We start from the raw sequence: 25801 nt of genomic DNA on the forward strand, positions 1-25801 counted from the left end.
AGGATGCCAGAATCTAAAAGTGGGGGAAATGGGACTTGTATATAATGTGTGCACTGATAGGATGTTACAACCTTCAAAAGTGTGGAAAGGTGAAAACCATTTCACCCCAAAACTCAGGTTGCTCTCCTAAGAACACAAACCTTTACCCAGCACGCACAGAATACGTGCTTTAGCAGAATCGCGTGTCCACTCTGGAGACACAAAAATTGTCACTTTGATCTTAGTTCTTTTGTACAGGAACACTACATTTGATAATCCGTTTGCTAGAAAATATCCAAGTGTCACAAAAATTCTGAATGTCTAACTTGCTGCTAACTTCAATTCATGAATAAGAGTCTAAATTCATTTTAAATTCAACCAAGCCTCTGGCCTCCACTACAAAGATATCACAGGAAGAGATTATTGCAGCTTCTATTTCAATGACTTTTCCTTAAAGTGAGCGCTGAAAGTATAAATGAGTGGGTGGTTAGGAAACTGTTAGTAGTTAATGTCGTCTCTAAAAGGCAGAACTCTGGAAATGAAAAGTATCTTGGCTTCCTGGCAAAACGTTTGAATGCTATGCCACCCAGGCACAAACTGAGCAGGACCTGCAGAGGGCCCTGAACACTGCGTCCATGTGTAATTTGGAAAGCCATTATAATGAAGCTTTCTAAAGACGTCCACAAATAATTAGCTTTTGACATCGGTTATACTTAAAGAAAAATTCGTATAAGATTTTAATTATCCTGAGGGTACAGTAAAAACCTTTTCCTTCCCCTTAAAGATAAAACATGAAACATTGTCTCCTCTACCAACATTTTAACCCAGGTTTAATTTCAATAAAATCATCAATTTGATTGATAACAAATCATTACAGGACAGTTCCAGCGGGTCTAAACTTGTCTTGATGTTAACGACTTATAATCACCTTTATGTTAGGTCTTAAAGCTTTATTATCCTTAAATATAACTAGTATAGTGGACCATTAAACGCCAAAGTGAGCTGAGATGATATTGACTGGGGTGGTAGCCAAAATTTTAAGGTGCCTGAATTACTTTTTGTAACATCTTTGAACTGAACGCACATGTAATTTTTAAGATAATCATTAATTTTCCAGGGGAGCTGTCTCTCTTTTCCTAGTGCTCTTAAATTCGCACCATTTAGGCATAAGCTCAACCTCTCCCAACTAGTGTAAATTTCCCTGCCGAAGTCAATCTGTAGTTCAAAGCAGAAGCTTGCTTAAGGAGAGGGAAGAGGCTATCAGCATGAAACTTCTGGGCAGAGGACGGGCGCCTCTGACGCCCCTGCGTCTCCAAGCCTGGCTTCCCTACCTGCGTGGGCTCTGCCAGGGCAGCCGGCCGGTTGCCGGGTCTACACCGCGGCGCAGCCTGCCACAAACGATGCAACTCGGTTCCGTCCTGCTCCGAAAGTACTCTGGACTTGGTGACCCATTTCGAGTGTTGGGCCGAGGCCACCGCGCGCATGGGACATTTTCTGCCCCCGGCTCTCCAGCTGGAGCCCCCATCCTGCCATTCGGACATCTCTGCGGGCCACTCGTGCGTCCCGAGACGGGGGCATCGGGGAGTGGCCCAGCTGCGGACGCTGCCGCCCCCGCCCTCCCGGGATGCCTGTCTCGAAAGCACCGCGGGCAGCGTGGACGTCGCGCCTGCGGGTCGAATTTTTGCCCCCCACCCCCCTCGCGGGACCCTGCCCGCCCTGCTGACCGGCCCCAAGTTGCCGAATAGCTCAGATGCTTGTCATATTTGCGGTCGCGCGACTCAGCGGGCTGTGTGCGCGCTGCGCTGGCCGCCGCCTTTGTCACTAGCCGCTCCGTCATTTGCATGAGTATTTTCTGGAGCGTGAGGGGATTGCTGGTGGTTAGTTGTGGTCCCCTGGCCGGAGTGTCTCTTTCCCTCTCCCCTTCCTTTTAAGCCTCTCCTTAAGAGAAAATAAAGGGCGCGCCGGCCGGAGAGGGAGCCGTGGGCGGCGCTGCCACCCGGCGCCTCGCGTGCTCCGCCTGCCCCTTCCTGCTCCTCCGGCGGCCGGGGCCCGCTCCACATTTATCGCGCCTCCCGGGACCGCCGGGGGAGGGGGCGGGGCCGGGCTGCGGAGGGGCGGGGCCAGGCGACGGGCGGGGCCTGCTGAGCCCGGAGCCCGGAGCTCGCGGGAGGCTCGCTGACCGCACGTCACTCCTGCACGGCGAGTGCTGGAGTACGAGCTGCCGCTCGCTCGGTCAGGGCGCCCCCTCCGCCCGCCTCCCGCTTCCTCCTCCGCTGCCTGCAGCCGCCGCCGCCGCCGCCTCCTCCTCCACCATTGTATAATGCTCCGAGCGCGCAGGCACAGGACGGCGGAGTCTTAGCTTCGGTCTCGCCTCCTGCCCGCTCCCCGGCGCCACCCTCGGGCCCCCGGAGCGGGGGACTCTGCATGGAGCGGGAGTAGCTTGAGGAGTGGGCAGAAACCCCTCCTGATGCGTTAGTTCCCAGGTGGAGCTGCATGTGGTAAGTTCTCCCGGCGCCGGGCTGGAGGGGATCCTCAGATGCGCTGGGCTCCGGATGAGTGGGGGGCGGCACTGGGACCCGGCCAGGGCCGGGAGAGCTCGGGGGGCGGAGGAGGGACCCGGGCGGCCGCGAGGGTCTCGGGCGCCTGGTCGAGAGGGACCTGAGTTGGAGCAGGTACCAGGAGGAGTGCTCCCTCCCGCCGCTTCCCGGCCCGGCGCCCTTGGACCCCTGTGGCCGGGTCCGGGGACCCCCAGCGTTTGCGGGCAGATCTGCTGGGGGAAGGGCAGGGGACGGGCAGTCACGGACCGGGGTCAGGAGAGGGTCGGGAGCTAACCAGAGCTCAGCAGTGGGAACGAGGGAGCTTGAAGCTGTCGCTTTTACAGCTGGGATGTGTGTGCGTGTTGTGTCGGTTGTGTTGTTGTGAACGTGCGAGACTTTTTTTTTTTTTAAGGCTCGGATTGCTGGCGCGAAGGCTCCTTCACTTCTGAGTTCCGTGGCTGGGTTTGCATCCAACTTGCTATAGTGTGTTTCTGTGAGTTTCCCTGTGTTTTTAGCTTAAAAACATCCCTCTCCACCCTCTTTTCGCCCATGCCTAAGTGAATTGATTTTGAATATATTTGTATGTTAAACGTAATGTCTCATTGGTGTTTAAGTTAGAAATCTACAAGTCATCTTGGTGGTGACCGCCTATGACTGAAAGGGAGGGGGCTGAGGGGAGCCAGCTGTCCCAAGCTCTGGACTTTGTACCATCAAGACAGAGGGTGCCGTCAGAGGGCCATTGCAGCGAGAAAATCATAAATTGTTCTTTCTTTTTCTTGGGCATGAGTTATCTTACCTTTAGTAGAAGTAATAGTAATAGATTGAGATGGGAGTAGAGTTTGGGGTTTAGTCTTAAATTTCACAAAAAGATTAGATGTAGTTTGTCTTAGAATAACTTTCTGCTTTCAAGCTAGGTAGTTTCAGGATGTTTCAGGAGGTGGAAAGTAAGTTTTTACAGGCACCCAATGGGGAAGGGCAATCAGCAGGATGAGAAATCCAGCGTCAGACTAGAGCAGTTTTTATTTGAGTCGAATTGGACAGCCCCGGTTGGTCTTCAGGAAGATAGTAAATGTTTTCAAGCTTTGTTCATGAAATATGCTTTTTTGATTTCCCAATGTATGTTAAGAAATATCCATAATGTGTGTAAACAGCCTAGAAGTTGTGGTAGCCAATAGGATCCCTGAGGCCTTAAGTGTTCAAAGTAGCCTTTTATAATTAGGGGCTAGTCTCTGACAAGAGTGAAGTGGGCTCTTGGCTCCACTCAACCCCTGGAGGACAGTCCACCTGAGGGCCTCGGGGTTGTTTTGTTGATGGGGGGTTAGTTGCTGGGCTAACCAGGAGGCCTGTCTCACCCCAAGAGCTCCTCCCATTCCTGCCCCTTTTTATAGCAGTCTGTTCTGATTTCAGTGTGCTAGGGTGTGCTGTGTGGATGAAAATACCCATCTTAAGATCGCAGCTTCTGGCATGAGCAAGAATAGCTTGTTCATGGGTCTCTGCTTTCCTGTTCATTTTATCAATTTCTTCATGGAAAAAAAAAAGGAGAGAGAGAGGGACAAATGTTAGAAAGTTTTCCTTTAGCTTCAAGCTTTTTGATTTACTTAGAGGTATTATATGCTAATGTAAAGTTGTGTTCCTCAGGTCTGGAATCCTTTAAAATAATGTTTACTTCTTTCCCCTCCTCCTAATTAAAATGTGCATAGGCATGTTGCTCTCAGGTGAGAAATCTTATGAAATGGATTTGACAGCCTTTTTTTTTTTAACCGCTCAGCTCTGTTCCTGGCTTTATTACAACAGGTAGGAGAGAAGACTCACATTTTATGATACCAACCAAGTGTGTGACAAAAGATATCCTAGGGAACAGTTTTATTGTCCGGAGAATGTCACAGCTTAGGTAACAGTTGCTCAGGCTTGTTTCTCTTAAAAAACTAAGAAAAGGATCTTCAAACAGATGTAGAAAATCATTAGACTCCTATTTTCTGAATTGTCTCCCTTGAAAGCTTTTTTATTTAATTGAGAAGCTGAAATATAAATTTTACCCAGTTGCCATGTACTGAATTATTAACAATGAGCATATAAAATGGTATATATTTTGATATTTTAAAACACACTCAGATTTGTGTAGCAGCTGATAGCTTTTGGCATCTACTATTTTAAACGGTGCTCCAGTGGCAGAATAAAAGTTACAGCGCTGCTTTAGAAAGCGCACACACACATAGCAGATAAAAAGGTATAAGGGATGTTGAAGATACATATACAAATACATCAAGATTTTTCTCAGTCAATAAGTAAAGTAGCATATTACAAATTATCAGTATCAAGTTAAACTATAAATTTACCCTCGGTCAAAATATTTTACATTTTAGTAACTAAGAAAGGTAAAAGCTACAGCAGAAAATTGTAGAGGTTTCTTTTGCTGGGGTTTCTTGTTAAAGAACACTAGTAAAGGCATGAAGCTTTATTTTATATTTCATTTATATCAGAAAAATCGAGATGACTTTGTCAATATTATATATAGATAAAAAACATGTCTAGGTAAATATGGTATTTAGGAGTCTGAACTTTAATTGACTTGCAGAATTTTTTTAAGGCTTTGTTGCTACAGAAATTTCGTGTTTACTGTTAATGGCATATCCTATAGGAGATAGCTGTAGGTGCGATAGTTTCTTGGCAAAGGAAAGAGAGAGAGAGAGGTGCCTCTGATTACTGAGTCCAAAGATCAGGTGGATGGTAAAGGCACCAGAGGGCAAGTTCCACTTCTAAGTGAAAATCGCCTCACAGTAAGAGTAACACCGCCTTCATTGGTCTTTTTATTAATTAATACTGATCCGCAGAACATGAGAATCTGAAAATGCTGTGGCCACTGCCTATGTACAAATCATATATTTTCTACCTACTGTTAATAATTATTCCTTAAACAGTTGACAGAAACCCGCAAGCTAGGACTCCTGCTTAAGAAGTGTGTGGATATTTAATTTAGTTTTAATATTCTTGAAGGAAATAGCTACTAACCAAAGTTGGCATATTTTTTTTTAAGTATTGTCTCCAGTGGCCAGTGCAGTTGGTATTAAAGGCAAACTTCTGCCCTCTGTGCAGATGCTAGGAAACCCTGTGAACAGAGCTGTCCCCTGGAGCGCCCATCACTCATTGTGTGGAGCAGTGTCTTTCTCCATGAGCTCTGTGTGGCAGTTCATTCTTTGTATGAATCTGTGAATGGCATATGTCAGGCCAATAAGACGACATTCCTATTCTGGGTAATAAATAGATGCCTTGTTGTTTTTTTTTTCTTGAAGATCATGAGACAAACAAAACATGCTTGGCTGTCTAAAAATTTTCTTTGAAATACAAATAAAAATTTCAAAATAAAAACATCACAATATCTTTGAAAACATATGATTTCTAATAGGATAAAAACAGATGCTTACCATTTAAACAAGCACCACATACAGACAATGCAAACTCCCTTTTGGAAATTCTGCTGTCTTTGTGGTGTGAAGGCTCCTAAAGCTGGAAAGGCTCGTTCGTCTCCTCTCGAGCTCTGCTGTCCCTCATCTGAACTTAATTGGAGGTACCTGCCTGGAGTCCACTGAAGCAAACACCACAATTTGATTTATCTGTTTTAGAAACCAGGATCGCATAAGCTGTATTCTGCACCCACTGCAGCTTTCAGTTCAGAATGGAGCCAGCATCTGCTCCCTTGTCTGGCCTCCTCTTACACTTGCTCGCTGAGCAGGGACAGCAGAATGAGGGGTGAGTGTGCCCGGCTCGGCACCGCCCCGAGTGGAGAGTGGAGCAAGCTCTGCGGATGCGTGGGGTGGGGGCTGAGGGAGGAGAGTGGAGGACAGAGCGGAGCCGACTGTACAACTGCTACAGCAGGTCTGACTAGTTTTAGGTGCCCAAAGGCAGCTTTGTTTCTCCAGTAACTCCAGGTAGCAGCAAACCTAGGTTCTTAAAACTAAGTCATGTCTGTGTTACTGTCTTTTTTTGTCTCTTTGCAAAAAAACCTGTAGCTTGGCAGAGTTGCTATTTAATTCTAAGCTGTTTTCCTTTTAAAATCTGCATAGGCAGCTAACTGAGAAGAAGATGCTAAACCAGGCATTTTTGTGCTTCTGAGGAGTTTCGCGTAGAATAGTGAAGACGAGGGGATTCTGGGCCTTAAGGATACACACACACACACACACACACGCTTACAGTGAGCTGTGTGAACCTGCCGAGCAAAAGTAAAAACTGCCACTTGAATATGCCATGGTCAGAAAATTAAATACTAAAGTGTCACTTGCTGCAGATCGACCTTTAGCCCCTCGCTCTCCTCGGCCCTGGCAGGCTGCTTATCACTCCACGCCACGCCGCGGCTCCTGGGCTTTGAGCGAGCCTGCTGGAGTACCCCACCCTGGTGTTCAGAAGTGTTGCCCGAGTTAAACTCAGGGAATCTGAAAGTCCCAAGGTCATCTCACACCAGAACAGGTTTGCATAAAATTCTAGCCACACTCACAAGATAAAGAGGTGGTAACTATTTTAAACTGATCCTCCCTGAGTGGTTATCCCATTTTATAATAATACGTGATACAGATTTGCTTTTCAGATTTCTTTCCTTTTGTGAGGAGGGAACTTCCATGTACGTGTGTACCTCTGTGTCTTCCCTGCTGTCATAAGAACCGATCTGGCTGAGGAATTTGAGCACTGTGGTCTGCAGCTGAGGAAGAAAGTTTCTCACTGCCTCTCTGCTTGTCATGATCCTGGTGCTGGACTTGTCTGAACAGTTTTTAAAACAGACTGATTTTTAAAAATATTTTTTACCGTATTCAGAAATATGAAATGAAGTAGATTTCACTTGGTGATGATTGCTAGCTATCTGACATTTGTTGGTTTACAAATTCAAAATGTAGATTCCTCAAGTGGCACCTGCCTTCTAGCTTCTAAGATCCTGATGGGAGGCTGAATGGACTGTCAGGGGCTGGCAAGTGAGGTGGGCTGGGGGCAGCCTCTCCTTACAGATCATTGAAGATCATTGAAGTTGAAATATTATGAGGTAGTTTCCTTAGGAAATAAATATTTATTATATTCAGTGTGGTACTCTGCTTATTTTTATTGTATTTGACTACATGACTTTGCGTAAAGTTCTATGGGTCGTTAATTGTCAATACACAGAAGTCCTCGGGAAGAAATAAATACATTTTATCTCAAAATAGCCCAAAGTAATTATTTAAAAAAATAAGTGGCTACTGTATTTACAAAGTATCATTCACTGCCCTCAAGTTTACTTTGTATTCTCATTTCCTTTTTCTACTTTGTGAATTATTCAAGTAAATGATATGAAATTTAAATTGTCTTTGTGAAACCTTGTCACTAGCCTGCCTAATTCTCAGAATTAACTAAAATAAACATTCTGAATAATTATGTTGCTTACATGGGACAAATATTTACATAGCAGAATAGTTAGTTCCTCCTTTTTACATGTCTCTTAAGTATATTTCTATTATCCTATACCTTAAATTTTTATACTCGTGTCATATTGTGGAAACTTGAAAATTTTCTTCTAAAGTATCCAGATTTAGAGGGGCCATCCTTGTGGCCGAGTGGTTAAGTTCGTGTGCTCCACTTCAGTGGCCTGGGGTTCACTGGTTTGAATCCTGGCCACAGACCTACACACTGCTCATCAAGCCATGCTGTGGAGGCATTCCACATAGAAGAATTAGAAAGACTTACAACTAAGATATACAACTATGCACTGAGGCTTTGGGGAGGAAAAAAAAAAAAGAGGAAGATTGGCAACAGATGTTAGTTCAGGGTCACTCTTCCTCACCAAAAAAAAAAAAAAAAACAGGATCCACATTTAGACTGTACAGCACAATTTTTAATTTTCTCAGTAAGTAAAGATAGAAATAACATTTCTCTGATTTTCCTCTTTAGACTGCATGTGGAAGTTAAAAGATTAAGTACGTTCTGTATTTGTGAAGAATATTTTATAGCATGTCTTCTTTTAAGTGATTTTTCACAGTAATAAAGCATTCCAAATTTGAAAGCAAAGAAGATTAAAAACTAATCATAACCTTTAAGAAACACTTCCATGAAAACACTTCCTGATGTGGGATACTAAGTTTTTGTTAGTTTTATTCAGTGGCAAGTAGTTGGCTAACAAAATCTAGAAGGCAACCTCTTATTTTAACTAGGATTCAATTTTATTTTTCATGGATTTGTTCTAACAAATTATATTTACATGTTTTAGTGTGACTGTTTTATATATCTGATGGCTCTCTTGAAAAAAACAACTGTCAACTACTTCTGGCAAAGCATTTGGTTTCTACCCTAAGCCATTTTTCCCCTGACATTGTTTCTGAAGGGTCTCTAGTGTGAGGGGAAAAACAAGGTATCTTTGGGGAAAAGATGCTACAAGAGCGTTGAAACCAGAATCCCATCCAAGCAATTAGAAATAGAGGAGAAAAAAATATTTTCATTATGCACGGGAATGGGGGTGGGGCGAGGCTGGCTAGCCTTTACAGCACATAATCTTAAGGGAAAGAAATTCATATCTAAGAATCCCTTACCTTAATGATAATGAGGCTTTAAATTCAGCATGCTAAAGATGGGTTCCTGGTACCAAATTAGTTTGAAGTAGATAATTTAAATGATTATAATAATATATTTATTGAAATAATACTGTAATATGTTCATATTTACCAAGTTTCAAGTGGAGAGATTGGTGATAAATAGTTCATCTCTTATGAACATTATAGTTGAACACGCAACTCGTAGAACCTCAACTTGTAATTTGAATAGAAAGAATTCCAGCAAGTAGTTATACAGTAACTTGCTTCATTCTCTCTCTCAGGTTAACCATGTTACATTTTACAATTAAATGGCTCCTCCCCAATATTCTTTATGAAGTTTTCCCAAATCACTGCCTGAAGCCATATCTGTTCAGCCTGGAGGTAATATCCTGTTATTAAGAAGCAATAGGATTATTGAAGGTTTTTCTGTGTCAGTAAAATTCTTAGTGCTAACCTTGAAACCATTGTGTGGTTGGGAGTCTGCTTGAGGGCTCCCACTGGAAATTCTGAACCATTGGCTTCTTCAAGTGCACATCTTATGACTTGAGTTGTGTGTGTGTTGTTGTTTTTTCTCACTTTAGGAGTCCTCTACGGATTTTAACCATGGTTTTTGAAACATGTGTTGCTTACATACAGGCAACAACCTTTTCTACATGCAATATTTCCAGAGTTTGAACTATAGCATAATATAATTTAGTTTGGACTTGGCAAGGCCCCTGACTTGCTTAGCAGTGTCCTGTGGAGACCTGAATTTGGGAACAGTCTTGGAAATGTGTCTACTTGGAGAGATTTGTAGGTAGAAAATGCAGTGAGTAAGCAGACTTCAGAGGTATTGCTCTGCTTTGCCCCCTTGTGGCTGGATGTGACATGCTTTCGTTCACAGCTTAACAGGAGTTCCTTCTTGTGCCGGGGGTGCTTGTTTACATAGAGATTCATAGCTTTCTTCTGTGGACAGTAACCTATCAGGTTAATATAATAGTTCTCGCTGAGGGTATAAATAATTTATTGTGCATATTTGATTTTTTTTTAATTTGTAGAATTTTAAAAATATGTTTTGGTGTGTTGTGTTTCTTTACTTTTTTATTATGGAAAATTCCAAACATACTCAAAAGTAAAGAGAAGAATACAGTGCACCCCCTTGTACTTATCACCCAGCTTCCACAGTTATCAGCATTTTGTCAATCTTGTTTCACCGACATGGCCAGTTTTTTCCTGGAGGATTTTAAAGCAGATTCCAGGCATCATAGATTGTATGTTTTTGTTAAACTTAAGTTTAGAAACTGTATAATTCTACTCAATCTTCTAAGTGTGCAGTGCTTTTAGCCAGAATTCTTGGGTAAAGTAAAAGAATTGTTAGCATTTCTATTGTCTGGAAGAAGGTGAGTGGTGTCCCCAGCTTCATTTAAGAGTTAGGTTTAAAACCTAAAATTTCCAGCCGGTGGAGAGACCAGTAAGCCAGGATATTAGAAACATTTTATACTACTTAAGTTACATTCTTAAAAGCCTGTTTTTCTTTCCAGATGTTTATTAACAAGGCCATAATTTATTCAAAGAAATATTTATTTGAAACATTCTCTCCCAGAATTAGACTCTATTTTGCCTACTAATTGCAGTTAGGTGTCAACATTTTAAAATTTTCTTTTCTTTTTCCAAGAGAAGAGATTATACTTGACAAACCAACAGTATCAGAAACTGTCTTCAATTTAATAGAAGTATGTAAAAATCCCGAGAGGGAAAGCTAGAGTTTCTTAAAATATGGACTTTAGAAGACATCCCAAACAGTGAAAGTTGTTTGTTTGTTTTTTTTAATTTACTTAGAGGTCGACTTCCTGGCCGAATTTCGGTTTATCTCGAGGCTTTGAGACGCTGTCAGGGAGGCAGGCTTGTCCCCGGCCGTCCCCGTCGAAATGCAGAGTGTGATCGTGAATAAACAGCCGGTGCGGTGCCCTGGGCCCAGCCCCCGCGGCGGGAGAGCCGGGAGGAGGCGCCGGCGGCAAACAGTGGTATCGGGTTACAGCTCCGGAATAGCGCCCAAGCGCGCTGAACTGGCTCAGTCTAGCGACTGGCTTCATAATTACATTGCTGATTTGTTAGGGAAGGCTTTGTCTTACTTACCAATTAGCATGGATGTTACTGCGGGGACTTCATCCTAGATGAGCTTTGGTTTAAAAAGCACAAGCTCCTCTGATCCGGGCAGCTTTAGGGGTTCTGTTACTAACACCCTCCTCCCTTGCCTTCTGGGAGCCCTCGCCCTGGCTGTAAATAAGCCCAGAGGCTTTCTCCCCTTTGGAATTTTACCCCTGCAGTCTGCCATTCCCCTGGGCCCCAGGCAGGCACTTTGGGGTGTGGAGGCAGCCTTTGGGAGAGCTGGTCCCCCTCTCCCCACCCTCCTGGAGGCTCACGGAATCGCCGCCCTGGCACTTTGTGGAGGGCTGTCAGTCCTCCTGCGCCAGCCACGGTGCAAAGCACACCCCTGGGCAGCACACCCCTGGAGGCCTGGCCTGCTTTGGTTAGCTGTCTCTGATCCCGCCAGCACCACCACCTACTCCCCACCCCTGTCCTTTTCAGGGTGGCCTTTTTGTTCTCTTGGTGTGTTTTGTTGTTACTTAGGAGAGGGAAGGTGTTAAAAGCATAGACATTATCAGATTTCTGACTCCTGTGCGTTTCTTAAGGTGTAATATTTTATCAGTGTAAAAAGTTGTCCTAGCAGACGTGGCTTCCCCCCGTTGAAGTAGGATCGGGTTTTTCCTTCCTGCCTGGGCATTGCTGTGTGACAGTCTGACAGGAGAAGAACCGTTTCTCAGAATCCTGCCCTGTGGCTGACAGGAGGTGGCCTTTGTTAGGAAGAGAGGCTCTCCATTTGGACCACCTCAAAAGCAGGGTCCAAAACACATCTGTGGGCAAGTGGATGGGGTGAGGAGAGAAGTGAGGTTGTTCTGTATTTCAGAAGTTGTCTCAAAACCCCTTCTGGCCGGCCTCTCTCTGCATCTCAGAAGTCTGTCACACGCACAGAAATTTTGCCAGGGGCGCTTCTTTCTTCTCCCACCACCCCCAAGAGAAACCGAAAGAACATGTGTGTGTGTTTCCACTTAAGGGGCTTGGGGTTGTGGCGGCCCAGGATGTCAGAGGGAGGAAGTAGCCTCTGCCAGCCTCATCGAAGACACTCGTCACACGTCTTCTCTTAGCTTCCATTTTCTTCAAACAAGGTAGATCCATGACGACAAATCATTGTTGGGAATTGTTGGTGTTACTGTAAATGCTTCATTTTTATGATTTTTAGTGTCAGCATCAGCACTTCTGGACTCTTCAGCAAGCGGCGGTCACACCAGTGGTCACATTGGATGGTGTCGTTGAAGAGATTAGGGATATGGCTTCATAAAGCTCTCCTTTGAATTAGGAGCCTTTTTCTTAAGAACTATTAACTAGTGTTTTAAAAACGTTTTTATTGGGGGCCGGCCCCATGGCCGAGTGGTTAAGTTTGCGCTCTGCTTTGGCGGCCCATGGTTTTGCTGGTTCAGATCCGGGGCGCAGACATGGCACCGCTCATCAGGCCATGCTGGGGCAGCGTCCCACATGCCACAACCAGAGGCACTCACAACTAGGATGTACAACTGCGTACTGGGAGGCTTTGGGGAGAAGAAGAAAAAAACCATTTTTATTAGAGTACCACATGCATACAGAAGTGTGCACAGATCCTAAGGCTACAGGCCAGTGACTTATCCCAAAGCAAACAGCAGTGTCTTTGCCACCCAGGTGAAGAAGTAGAATGTGACCAGCTCCCCAGAAGCTGTGCGTCCCGGTGGTAACTACCTTTCCCCGATGGCAGGCACCGTGGCTTAGTTCTGCCCTGTTAACTGACTTTTAAAACACGTCACTCAATCATGAAGCCTGCTACGCTCTGAGAAGGGAAGACACTGGACTTGTAGTTGTTATTCACTAGTCCAAAAGGAAATTGGAACAAGCGCTTGAAAATGTACATGTGGTACAAACCGTTTGGGCCTTTTTAGGTGTTTCCAAGAAATGGCTTCTGGGATCCCCCATCCTGTGCTGTGTCCTGACAAGCATCGCTCTACCCGAGTGGTGCTGAGCTGGGAGCCATTTCCACGGCCTCCCAGGTGTGCCGGGTCAGCTGCCTCCCCACATCACTGCCTTTTGATCATGTGGTCAGTCACACCTTCCCCAATCATTTCCTCGCTTCAGAAATTGGGACTGAGGTATCAACTTTGACCCCCCTTTTAAAGACCTTTTGTAGCATGAATTCCCTGGATACTGAGTAGGACAAGATGGAGGGTTTTCCTTCTGTCTGGAGTAGTGACTATTGTTTGGGATGAATTGGGTTAAAGCATAATGCAGTCCTTTACATCTTTTTTGCCTGGCACAGAGTCAGAAAGCCATGGGGAGGGCTCCCTGTTCAGGCCTCTCACAAGCCCCAGCAGTGAGGCTGCCGGCAGGGGCAGCACAGCCCCTCCGTGAGCCTGTCAGTCAGCAGCCAGCAGGCTGGGGCCTCTAGGAAGCACCAGTGGGCACTGAGGGCTGTGGTGAGCCTGCAGCTTAAAGCAGTAGGTTTTGCAAAAACAAACATAGGTACAGACAACAGATTGGTGGTTACCAGAGCTGGGGGGGTATAGAAGGTGGGCAAAATGGGTAAAGGGGGTCAGTTGTATGGTGATAGATGGAAATTGCACTTTTGGTAGTGAGCATGCTGTGGTGTATACAGATGTTGAGTTATAATCTTGTACACTTGAAACTTATGTTATAATATTAATGTTACCTCAATTTAAAAAAGCGGTGGGCTTTGTTGTCATTAGGCTTACAGAAGTGGTAGTTTACAAAACTAGATTTACTATTCTTAATTTTAAAATCATAACATTTTGACAGTTCAGATAACATTAAAGGAGAGTGATTTTTTAAAAAAATTCAAAGGCATAGGCTTTATGTAGTTGAAAAACATTGAGTTAAAAAGAACTTTTCTGATCTCTTGTTTTTCTTAATGTTGGCATTTTTTCCCTTAATGGCTTAAAAATATAAAAGCTGTGAAATGTTAACCTGTAACACATAGGTACTATCTCAGTTCCTTTTTGTACTTTGGACATAAGGCCTCACTGCTGTTCCCTCTAAGATCACAGCAAGAAGAGTCTGGGTCCCACTGAGCCAGTGGGATCTGATGATCAGTCTGAGAGGCTGAGCTTTATCGTTAAAATTGAGCTGAAGACATCTTAATTCTACATGGAGTGTTTTTTTAAGGTCAGTTGTCAGTTGCCGTCACAAAAACGCCGTTCATTTCTTTCTTGCTTAGACACAAACAGGGAAGACCTTCCGGCTGAAGATTAATTGAGTAAAGAAAGATATTCTCAGGCTTAAACACAAAATGGCCGCATGGGGAAAAGAGGAAGTCATGGTTCTCGAAGTGAGGTCCTCAAACCAGCATCACCTGGAAACTTGTTGGACATGCAGATTCTCAGTCGCCCACACCAGACCTGCTGAGAACCTTGGGGAGTGGGAGGGCAGCATTCTGTGCTCACAAGCCCTCCAGGTGAGTCTGATGCTCACCGAGTTCAAGAACTAGCGAGTGAGACAGAGGCATTCGCCAGAGCCCTCTGAGCTGGAGCTGCCCTGCCACCTTCTGTGCCTCTGGTCCTAGCGCATTTCCTTGCCCAGGTCCACTCTGTACAGCAGTCACCTCTGAGGCCCATTAGCTCTCCCCTTTCTCATGCCCTCCCTCCCATGCACAGATCACACTCAGGGCCAAAGACACACACCCCTCCCATCTTTCGCTTTATCACTCTTCTCTGGCAGTCCCTCAGTGTCTCTTCCCGTTGTTTCCATTTTACCATTCATTTATTCAGCAACGATTTATGGAGCATCTTCTCTGTGTCAGGGACTGCCCTATCCTGAGGATGCAGAGATGAATGAAACAGTCTCTGCCCTCGTGGGGCTTACTGTCCTGAGTGGAAAACAGACATTAAGAGACAATCCCACTTTAAATATAGATCTCAAATCGTGTCTCCAGAAGCCTCCCCGATCCCTCTAGTCTGTAACAGTCTCGGGTTCCTCACCATGCGAGTCCCTCAGACTCTGGCATTGCAGACTCCCAGATAGGTACTGTCGTCTTCTGTTCCTCTGGTACTTCTTCTGCTCAGGAATCTCTGAGTGGCATTGGTTACTTGTGATCATTTGCTCAAGCAGGTTGTAGCTTTTCAGAGCAGGGTCCTTCCTGGGGAAAGCTGCACACTTGAGAGCCAGATTTGGTGTATAGAGAGAGTTTTATTCAGTATTAAACTTCCTGGAAAGCTCTGGAAGAGAAGTTTTCATTTCTGTTGCTACCCATGAGTTTTGATCTTTATTCTCAAAACTGTTTGCTGCAGTTATAGTTGCTGAAATTTATGCAAAGAAAGTCAGAGTGCTAGGAGTTTGTTTCTAACAAGTGTATTGGGGAGGAGGGTGTTTTATCTTGCACCGTATATTAAGAGCCAGTGGAGAGTGCCTGTGGTTAGTTTTAGGCCCAGTTGGGTGGGCAGAAAAGGGAGGGAACACCCACCTCACTCCTCCATATGGGGGTCTCTAACCAGCCCTGAAGCTCGGGTCCCTTTTGGGACTTTGACTGAAAGATTGGGTAGAAAGCACGGGCTTTGGGCTCAGGTCTTCACAAGCCAAGGGAGGAGACACAATGGGGTGTCAAGCCTCAGGGCCGCCTAGAAACCGGACTTGTCACAAGCCCCGCCTTTCAGTGAACTCCAGGCCATCATCCCGAGTCTGTGTTCCACAATTGGGGGCCCTTCAGGCCAGAACAGCAGATGCCCCCTTCACTAGTGTTACCTTGAAGCCTGCAGTGAGCCCCAGCCATTGCTTCATCTTCAGACTGCAGCCTAGCGAGGCCTTTTAAAAGGTCACGTGCCTCTCCAATAGCGTGCTTAAAGAGCTATTGTTATTTCTTGGAGTGCCTGAGGGAAGCGGCTTCTGCGGAGCCAGCCAGCCTTGGCGTTGGCCAGCCTGCGCTTCAGGCCCGAGACCCCGCCTGGCTTCTTGCCGTCGGGTCCTCGAGAGGCTGGCTGTCCTTCTTTGAATGGTGCCCTGCTCCTGGAGGTGGGTGTTCCTACAGCCCTGGGAGGGAGCACTCTTCTCACCGCCCTCCCGCTTCTGGGAGTGGGAGCACTTGACTCGAAACTGTGTTCCACAAACATTGGGAAAATTTTAATGTTTTAAGACTTTTAAATTTTTTAAAATAAAAATGTGGACTAGATTTTATGTTGCATGTTATTCCTTTCTATAAGAATTTAGATAGAATTAGGATTACAAATCAAGATTGTGTGGATTTTGCAATCTTACTGGGTGTGTGCAGCCAGTTTTGCTTCATAAAATGAACCAGAGAAATGAGGGCAAACTTGCTTTGAGACATACTCCATCATGGGTCCTATTTACACATTTGAAAAGCATCCAAGATTCGATTTGTCTAAATATTCCTGCTCACAGATCTTGCTTACAAGGGGCCCTCCTCCTTCCCCTTCCAGACAGCATTACAAATGTCTTATCAGGCTTTTCCCAAATCATTAGGATTATCACACAGCTATGACCAGCTGGATCCTTCTAATTGGAAATTAGGTGCTCCCCACATTGACATCTCTCTGCAAAGATCTCCACAGATCTCTTTCAGCTGTGAGAATTCGGCTAAAGGCCCGGAGGACTGCGTGCTTATCAGATATCTCAGTTCTGTAGATTCAGTGATTATTTCTAGAGAAATGTGAGTTATTGAGAAAGTCCTGTTGTTTATTTTGGCAGCAAGTCTTCAAGAGACAGTTCTATATCGAGACCAAAAGAAAAAAGTCTTAGCCAAGTGTTACCTCTCCTCCAGAAAACCAAGAAAAATTGAAAGTGGCGCTGAGCTTACTAACCTGCTTTTAGTTGTGACTTCAGTTTACATTTTAGGACAGTGCTTCTCAAACTTTCTGTGATGAAGGACCATTTTGTTTGTTTCCTCCTTCATAGACTAATATTTTAGTGAAACATAATAAAAACAATCACTAGGAAATGAGATTAAAGGACAAAGACGTTAAAATAGAAACCTCGTTTTTAAATTAGATTTACAGACATACAATTGCTCTGTAAATTTTCTATAAAAGTTTTTAATTAATACAGAATCTCTACTTACCTCATCATGGACCACACTTTGAGAAACACTGTTTCCGAGGGTATGTGTATGCATTTTTGTGTTCTCACACGCACATTTAAATGTATTGGATATGATCACATTATTACATAGAATGCAGATCATCTAACAGCTTCATATGGGAATTAAGTGTACCTTAGTGAGCTCTTTGGCAAGAGAGGAAGCTTTCTGGAAGCAAGTATGTAAATGCTTAAGTTGTAAGCAAACACAAATAGTATAATTGTGAATACAGTTCTCTGTTTGAAAACAGTTGTCCGGTAACACTTCTGCATAAAGTGGAAAAGTATTTTGTAATGTGAAATGAATCACCCTCTCTGATTCGCACCAAGTTGCACAGGCACAGAGACTCGAGACAGGAAGTGTCCTGGGCGACGTGTGAGCAGCGGGAAATGTTTCTTTCATCTGAAGTATTCGATAAGCAAGTTGTTCCTATCACCCTTCCTTGCCTCGGAGAGCAGTTAATTATGGGACTGGTCTTTGGTCCTAGTGATTGACAGCCATTTTCTTAATGTTTACAAAATGAGAGAAAGTGTTTCATACAAGTAATTCCACATTCTTTATGAGCATTAACAAATTCTCAAGCTGAGTCTGACGTTGACGGGTTGCAGCTGTCTCCTTTCTCTCCTGGAGACTGAGGCACATGAAGGCAGTCCCCCGTACCGCCCCATGAGACTTGTGTGCCAGGCTCTCTGGCCACCTGCATGTCTGGCCCCCTTGAGGGACAGTGTGGCCTCCTTTAGCAAAGTGTCGGAGGGAAGTTCTGTGAAGTTTTCTTATAGTTAGCCTTCTTCCTTTGGGGTGAGACTCATAATTCAAAATGATACTGAGGTGTGGGAGAAGATACTCAGCCCCGTGAAGACCAGGCTTTATCCGTCTGCAGGATTCCGCGCTTTCTGGCCCATGCCCAGGAGCAGAGATGCGGAATGAGGTAGTAAAGGATTGACTGAGGCGCCGTCAAAATCAGCTGAAGCAATTCAGTGAAAGGCGAGTCACTTTTAGAAGAAAAATTGGATCACTGCACAGCACTCACTTGTATATGAAGATACGAGAGTGAGTGAGTGGCACTGAGGAGAGGATTAACACGCATCTATGGGTAAGTGTCGTAGAGGAGGTGAGGGAGAAGGCAGGGGCCAGGCTTAATTAGAACCACGTCTCCCCTCTGGACAACATAAGGACAGCTTTCCTGATTAAATGGGTAGAAGGGAGGTATGTGAGGCAAAGGGCAGTGGACTTGAGATTGTTCTGTTCAGTTGGTTGAAGTTCTGAGAAGAGGGACCCCTCTCCAAAAGGCGCAGCCAGCTGAGGACGTCCTCACTCAGGGCAGAGCAAGAGGCGAGGCAGCCAGGCTGTGAGCCTCAGGTGAGGTGGGGCAGGAGTTAAAATGCAACCCATTTCCAAACGCTCACGTTCTGAGAGCCGAGCTCGTCGCTTCTTCGACATACATCTGTATCTGTAGGTATTTTGTTATGAGACATCTCAAGTACCCAAACAGCAATGCTTATAATCAGGGCAAATTACTTTTTAAATTAGTCCAGTGGCATTCAGTCATAACTGCACACAGTGAAATCAAGTCATGGAAAAACTCGGGCTGGGAAATCCACATTCCTCCTCTTGATTCTAGACCGAAAAGCGGTGGCAGGTCAATCACACCGGTCATTTAACACAGGCCGAGTGCTTCACCACATGTCACCAAACAGACAGAAGGACTGTATGCATAATGAGCAAGGAAAAGGCACATTGAAAGCACACACAGTTCTGCCCAAATTGTACATCTTCCCCCTTCTCCAGCTTGGTTCTTTTAATTGTTCAAGATGTGGTCAACCTGTAATCTCTGACACCTTTATCTGTTTAGGTCCTAGCATTGTAAGTGTTTTCTTGAGCTTTAAAAATAAATGGGTTTGGGGGAGGGAAATTGAACCTGCATAGTAATGTTAGGCATGCAAGCGAAAGCAGGCACACGAGCTGAGAAAGTCAAAATCACGGTTTCCATGGTAACGTTTAACTTGTCTGTGTCGTACACATTTCTCAAGAAATATATTCACCAGACTACCTAGTGATAAAAATTGCTCCACCGGCATACGAACGTAGATTTCCCAATTCTCTCTTATTCCAAAAGGTCTTCCCCCAGTTAATCAGTCTGTTCTCACTAACCATGGGCAAGGAATTGAAGTCCAAGTCCTGACCTCTGAATCAGCGTCTTTGTTTTACGGTGGGAATTAGCTTTCGGGTGATTAATTCCGTTTCCTCCCTTTCTCCTTTGCAGATATATGTTGGGTAAAGGAGGAAAACGGAAGTTTGACGAGCATGAAGATGGGCTGGAAGGCAAAATCGTGTCTCCCTCCGACGGTCCGTCCAAGGTGTCTTACACCTTACAGCGCCAGACTATCTTCAACATTTCCCTTATGAAACTCTATAACCACAGGCCCCTCACAGAGCCCAGCTTGCAGAAGACCGTGCTCATCAACAACATGTTGAGGCGGATCCAAGAGGAGCTCAAACAGGAAGGCAGCCTGAGGCCTGTGTTCCCCACCTCCTCCCAGCCGGCCGACTCGCTGAGCGACAGCTACCGAGAGGCCCCGGCCGCCCTCAGCCACCCCGCGTCCCCTTCTGCGCACCCCTGCGACCTCGGAAGCACTACGCCCCTGGAGGCCTGCCTCACCCCGGCCTCGCTGCTCGAGGACGATGATGACACTTTTTGCACTTCCCCGGCCATGCCGCCGGCTGCTCCCGCCAGAGTCTCCCCTCCAGCCCTCCCACCGGAGAAGGACAGCTTCTCCTCGGCCTTGGACGAGATCGAGGAGCTCTGTCCCACATCTACCTCCACCGAGGCCACCACCGTGGCAGCGACTGACAGCCCGAAGGGGGACTCCAGCGAGTCCAGCCTCCAGAAACCCGAGGGGCTCCAGGAGGGCCGGCCTGACGACGCGAAACTGATGGACTCTCTACCCGGGAACTTTGAAATCACAACGTCCACAGGCTTTCTGACAGACTTGACCCTGGACGACATCCTGTTTGCCGACATCGACACGTCGATGTATGATTTTGACCCCTGCACATCCACGTCGGGGACAGCCTCAAAAATGGCCCCGGTGTCCGCCGACGACCTCCTCAAGACTCTGGCTCCTTACAGCAGTCAGCCCGTCGCCCCGAGTCAGCCTTTCAAAATGGACCTCACAGAGCTGGACCACATCATGGAGGTGCTCGTCGGGTCCTAAGACCTGGGGACCCGGTGACTGTGCCCATCCAGACCCTGCCAGCGTCCCACACCCTGACAGCTCTCCGCACTGTGCATGCACCCTTGCTTGCCTTTTTCAGAGAAAACGAAACATTTTACAAAAGGATCACACTAGTTTTTGCTTTGAGCAGAGTTGGAGTGCCTTCATCCAAGTACGACCACTTTTAATATGCTTTTCGGAGTGGTTCCTCAGAGACCTGCTACCCTGGAATAGGAAAGAATACATTGGAAGACAATGTTGCTATGCTGAATGACAAAAATAAACAGTTCAAGTGAAGCACAAGGAATAAGTTGGAAAAGCTGTAAATTGCATGTGCATATTTGTCTATTTTTTCTATAAGTTTTATTGCAAGAGGTAAAAAAAGAAAAAAAAGAAAAAATATATATATATTATTTAGATAATCTCAGTACCTTTTCTGGCATTTTCGCCCTGTATAGGTTGACTTGGCAATTCAGCCTTTTTAGAGGCATTAACTACTCCTCATAAGTGTTGCATTTACATGGCTGTTTAGAAACTGCTGCCCAAATTTATTTTATATTTTTGTACAGATTCTGCAGTTTATGATATTGTTTTTCTAAAAACAAATGCTGTTTATACATATGAGATAGCTATTTTGATAGGATTTGCTCACCTAGTTCCTGCAAACTTCAGATGTACAAGTTGCACTTGTACTTTTATAGAGTTGTAATGTTTTATATGTGTTTGGTGCAAAGAGAAAATTGGATCAAATCAGTCTGCAGTTGATGTCCCCAAATGCAAACACACACACACACACACACACACACACACACACACAGTGCTTTAAGGAAGGGCCAGGCGATATCACACCCAAATTTCAGGAGCACCGACCCCCTGGCATGAACACCCGCCAGCACGGTGACTTCCGGAGCCAGAGCCACGTCTGCTCATCAAATTTTCAGTCAGCGGTTGGCGGGAGACAACTGTCAAGCTCGGGGGGGTTTAAGTGATGGTTCTCTTTAGCTTCCTCTTTTGAGAGGAAGGCTACCGAATACTCACTGTATCTATGCCAAGTTTGCGCTTTTAATTGTTTTTATTTTTTTTAAACGAAAACCCAAATGTTTCCCTTTTTGGCGTAATTTTTATGATGACGTGAAATTTTACACGTGAACAAAATTTTATGAAAAGCAACCAACCTCTTCACGGAACTAAACCGTACCGCAATGCTTAAGGCTCGTAAAGAAGAAAATCTTCCCCCAGAAGGCATCCATCATGTCGCTCAGTTGTCTTTTGCAGCTTCCCTTCCCTAGAGCTCTCGTTCCCTCTGTTGCTAAGTGCTGGAAATGGCATCTTCATGATCACCACAGTGAGCTCTGCTCACCTTGGCTCAGCCTGGGGTGCACTCGTGTAACTCTTGAACCTGGAGTCGGTCCCATTACATCACGGCTTCCAATCTGGTTACTTTCTTGAATCAACTGCTTTAACTACACTTTGCAAGGCTGTTTTACCCCAATACACAGACAGGACCTTCTGTTCATGTTTCTCCTCCTCCCCCTCCCCCGCCCCCCCAGGACACTTGAGAAGTAGCTCTTTGTTCCTAGCGGTGTACATTTAATTTTAAAACATTTGCAATGTATCATGCCTGTTGCCGAAATTGTTTATGGCCTTTTCGTTTCGTTTTTTTTTCTTTCTTCCAATGGTACTTTAGCTGGTTACCACCTATATTTGTTGAAATGCAGATGGCTTCTTTAGGAATAACTTTTATATTTATTTAAGAATTTTTAAATTATGGGATTTGTGTTGTTGTTGTTGTCTTTGTTGTTGGTCATTTGTCAATATTGAGTCACCAATTCTGCTCACTTCTTGCCATGGATAAAATTGAGTCTTTCTGGCCAATTAAAAAAGTCAGCTTTATAAAATGGCACTTTAAACAAGCCATAGATAGTTTTATTTTTATAATGCACATGGGGAAGTAATTACATTTGTGATGAAGGAACTGCTCATCTAAGCAAAAGATTCGTGTATGATATGATTGAATCTTTCTACATTCTATATTACTTCCCCCCCCCACTTGAATGTGTTTTTAAAGGCTACTTATCAACTCAGAACAGTGAGAAACGGATCAAATTGCACCTGTTCTCCTACAGCCCACCTCCACCGGAACACCTCGTGCTGCTTCAGATGTGTCACTTCCTTTGGTAGGACTAGGGACCAGATAGCAAAGGTGAGGGTTGTTGTAGATGCTTCCGGTGTCACTGTGCCTGTCCGTTTTAAGAGCTTCCTTTTCCTATGGAGAACAAGTCAGTGCAGACGCCATGCTTTTGATAACTGGAAGACCCGGCCGACTCACCCCCTGCCGCACACCTGCACATACGTGCACACACAATAGTGTTGATCATGCCCAACAATAACAGGCTAAGGGCGGCTGATCAGCCATTATTAAAGGCTGATTTACAGTAACTTAGAACAACTGTACTCTGGGTGGATTAGCAAATCGTGTGTTTAAACAAATCCCATATGTTGGGCAACAGTTCAGATAAGCACAGCGAAGTGTTGCCCAGACGTGGTTCTCCGACTCTCTCGTGTTTGTAAGGCTGGGCTTCAGAATCCAAACAAAACCCTCGAGAACAACAGGCAGATGCTTTTTAATTCTGGGTACTCTTGCCGTAAATGCTTGATATTCAAGGTCTAATGGGGAGGATAGGGGAAGTTAGTGGCCCATTTTAAAAGAACAAAACCATCAAGTGTTCAAGTTATCTTTGTGTCTTATTTTTACAAAGTGATGTCCCAACAGGGAAGAACGTGAGCCTGTGTGCCATCTCCGAGTCCCAGTCTGACTGTGGGACGTGCTTCCAGATGCCACCTGGCAGCAGTGCCCTCCCGGTGCTGGAGGACATCACGCGGCATTCAGTAAGCCAGGCAGGCAGTTTGAGGTGCCTTCATGAGAAAGACGTGCCGGGTGGGGCTGGGAGAGGACAATTATTGACAGTGATGTGCAATGAAGTGACAAGACGAGAGCAGAATAATAAGAGCTTTGAATTTGAAGTGATTTTTTTTCATAAGTTATTTATTCCTTTTTTCTGTGTAAATATATTTATTTTACTGTGGAGCTCTAACAACATCTGGATCGTAACATGTGCAGAATGTATGGTAGGAATGTATTCTCTTGTAGGAATGTCAATCTGTATTAAAAGGGGGTCCGAGCCAGACCCCTGGGTCTTCTCATCGTATGCACAGTCCACATTCATTTTTACTCTCTTCTCTAATATGGGTCTATTTGAAATATGCAAAAGGTATGGATGAGGAATGTTTTAATACCTCCAAATTTTTAAGAAAATCAAGCATCAAAGGGTTGATATTTTTAAGCATTTTTTTAGTAGCACTTTCTCTTTATGACAGACGGGGCCACCACACTGACACCCTTGTTCACATCAGAGGCTGAGAACGAGCTGGGCCCCTGCTCCACCTCCAGTGTCTTTATCAATTAAGCTTTTGATGGCCATAGCCCCTCGGAGCGTCCCGGCGGCCCTGAGGTCAATCAAGGAAAATTTCTTAAGTAAATAAGCTCCAAAGAGCCAAAGTATCAACTTACGGATCGTTTTTAAAGCCTAAATTTATTAGCCACCTTTGTGGTAAACAATGAATTATGAATCCCGCAGGGCAGCCTTCTTAAATGACAGATGTAAAAAAACAACTATGAGACTCTGCTTTGTGCAGCAATTGTCCTTCTCCATAAGAATTGTCTTAATTTCAAAACCTTGCTGTTACAAATTGGACCTTTATACATTTTCTGAAAATATTGAAAAGAGCTTATTTAACCCGTTCTGGCTGTAAATGGTTAACTTCCCGGTACCTGCCAATGGCAGCGAGGTGCGTGTGTCCTGCTTGTGTACAGTTGTTTTCAGTGCTTCTAAGAACGAGTCTAAATGGTTCTTGAAAATTGGCCAGGATCAAATGCGATTGCAGACAAAGCCAATAAAAATTTTGGACATCTTTTGGGGAATAACAAGTTTAGAAGAGAAGTGCAATCCATACAAGCAAACAACCAAGATTTTGGAAAAGATGTACATAGTGGTGTGTTTGGTGCATGGTGTTTTGAGGAGGGCTTCTGTCAAAAAAGGAGGTGTAACCTTTCCCCCACAGACCTGAGAGCTGTGCCTTTTCTATGCAATATTACAGACGTTACATCGGAACCCAGATGGCTGTATTCACGTGTAGGTTTGGGCTGTAATCTAAACAATTGGACAGATTAAATGTACATGGAAATGAGCAGTCTTACTTTTGTAGTTTTATATTATACAATAAACAGTTAAAAGATGAGTGAGGCGCGTGTGCAGTTTCCTTCTGACTGGAGCTCGGCCAGCTCGGATGTCAGGAGTCGTCGTGTTCCCTCTGCTGGAGGTGGAGCTGGGGACCTTCTCATGCCTCTTGGTCTCAGACGCACCTTTCTCTCCTGGTTCTCCCTTGCCTCTTGGGCCTTTCTCCTTGTTCGAACTCTGCTCCCCCAACTCTCTGTAATCATTTTTGTCCAGGGTTTGGTTGGTCAGTGACCAGCTCTTTGACCAGCTTGCTGTGCCCAGGGGATCTGATCAACTCGGGACTCTGAAAATTTGCTTCCAGCTCCTGCCTCTCTCCCGAGCCCTGGACTTAAGCATCTGCCAGGCCGTGCCGTCTCACCCTGAGTGCATTCTAAAACAGCCTCATTTCCCACTGGGATGATCCTTCCCCTTTGGGCCCCTCTTTGGCCTTGTCACCTTCCTCCCAGGTGTGATTCTGCTGCCCCCACTCCTCCAGTGCCAGTCATCCTGTTCCCGAATATTCACAGGTCCCCCACCACCTCCTTTCCATCCCTACCACAGCTTCCCCAGCTCAGGTCCCCTTGTTGCCTCCGATCACTGCACCTGCTTCCTAGCTACTCTACCTGCCACCTTTGTTTCTCTTACATCCTTGGTTCGAGAGTCAACGTTCCAAAGCGCCAGTGCTGCACGCGTTTGCTGCACCTCCTCCAGCAGCCCCCTGTGATTTATACAACTGGCCCTGCTCCCCCCCATCTTCAGAGGTTAATGGAGGAGATCCTGTGCATCCTCCTCGGCAGCTGGCCCATCTTTGATGGAGTCGTGGGATCCAGCCTTGCCTAGTCCAGGCAGTTCTGGGCCACCATACCACCTGGCTAGGGGAGGGGGCTGGGTGTGAGGGACCTGGGAAATGAGGGTTCCAATCAATCAGCAATGGAATGTGATGAGGGAGGAGTGTTGGGGAGGTGTTAGAGGTTGAACTGTGCCCACCAAAAAAGATAGGTTGAAGTCCTGATCCCCAGTCCCTCAGAATGTGACCTTAGTTTGGAAACAGGGTCTTTACAGAGATAATCAAGTTAAAAGGAGG

General features: G+C 45.3%; 1 protein-coding gene across 3 annotated transcripts in view; it reads left to right on the forward strand.

Moving 5' to 3' along the window:
* SERTAD2 (SERTA domain containing 2) overlaps positions 1-24739 on the forward strand; it is a 114594-nt gene extending 89855 nt beyond the window's left edge. Inside the window, exons 1-2 of one of the 3 annotated variants that reach the window (XM_014836783.3) lie at positions 2107-2477; positions 19489-24739. In XM_014836783.3, the coding sequence (XP_014692269.1) occupies positions 19493-20440 (948 nt within the window). In that variant the 5' untranslated portion in view covers positions 2107-2477; positions 19489-19492 and the 3' untranslated portion in view covers positions 20441-24739. Of the gene's footprint in view, positions 1-2106; positions 2478-13704; positions 18319-19488 lie in introns of those variants that run through there. The other 2 variants (XM_070512030.1, XM_014836784.3) reach the window with 2 other exon arrangements.
* The last annotated feature ends 1062 nt before the right edge of the window (positions 24740-25801 follow it).

The sequence above is a fragment of the Equus asinus genome, chromosome 6 (genome assembly GCF_041296235.1).
Source record: "Equus asinus isolate D_3611 breed Donkey chromosome 6, EquAss-T2T_v2, whole genome shotgun sequence".
Classification (NCBI taxonomy): Eukaryota; Metazoa; Chordata; class Mammalia; order Perissodactyla; family Equidae; genus Equus; species Equus asinus.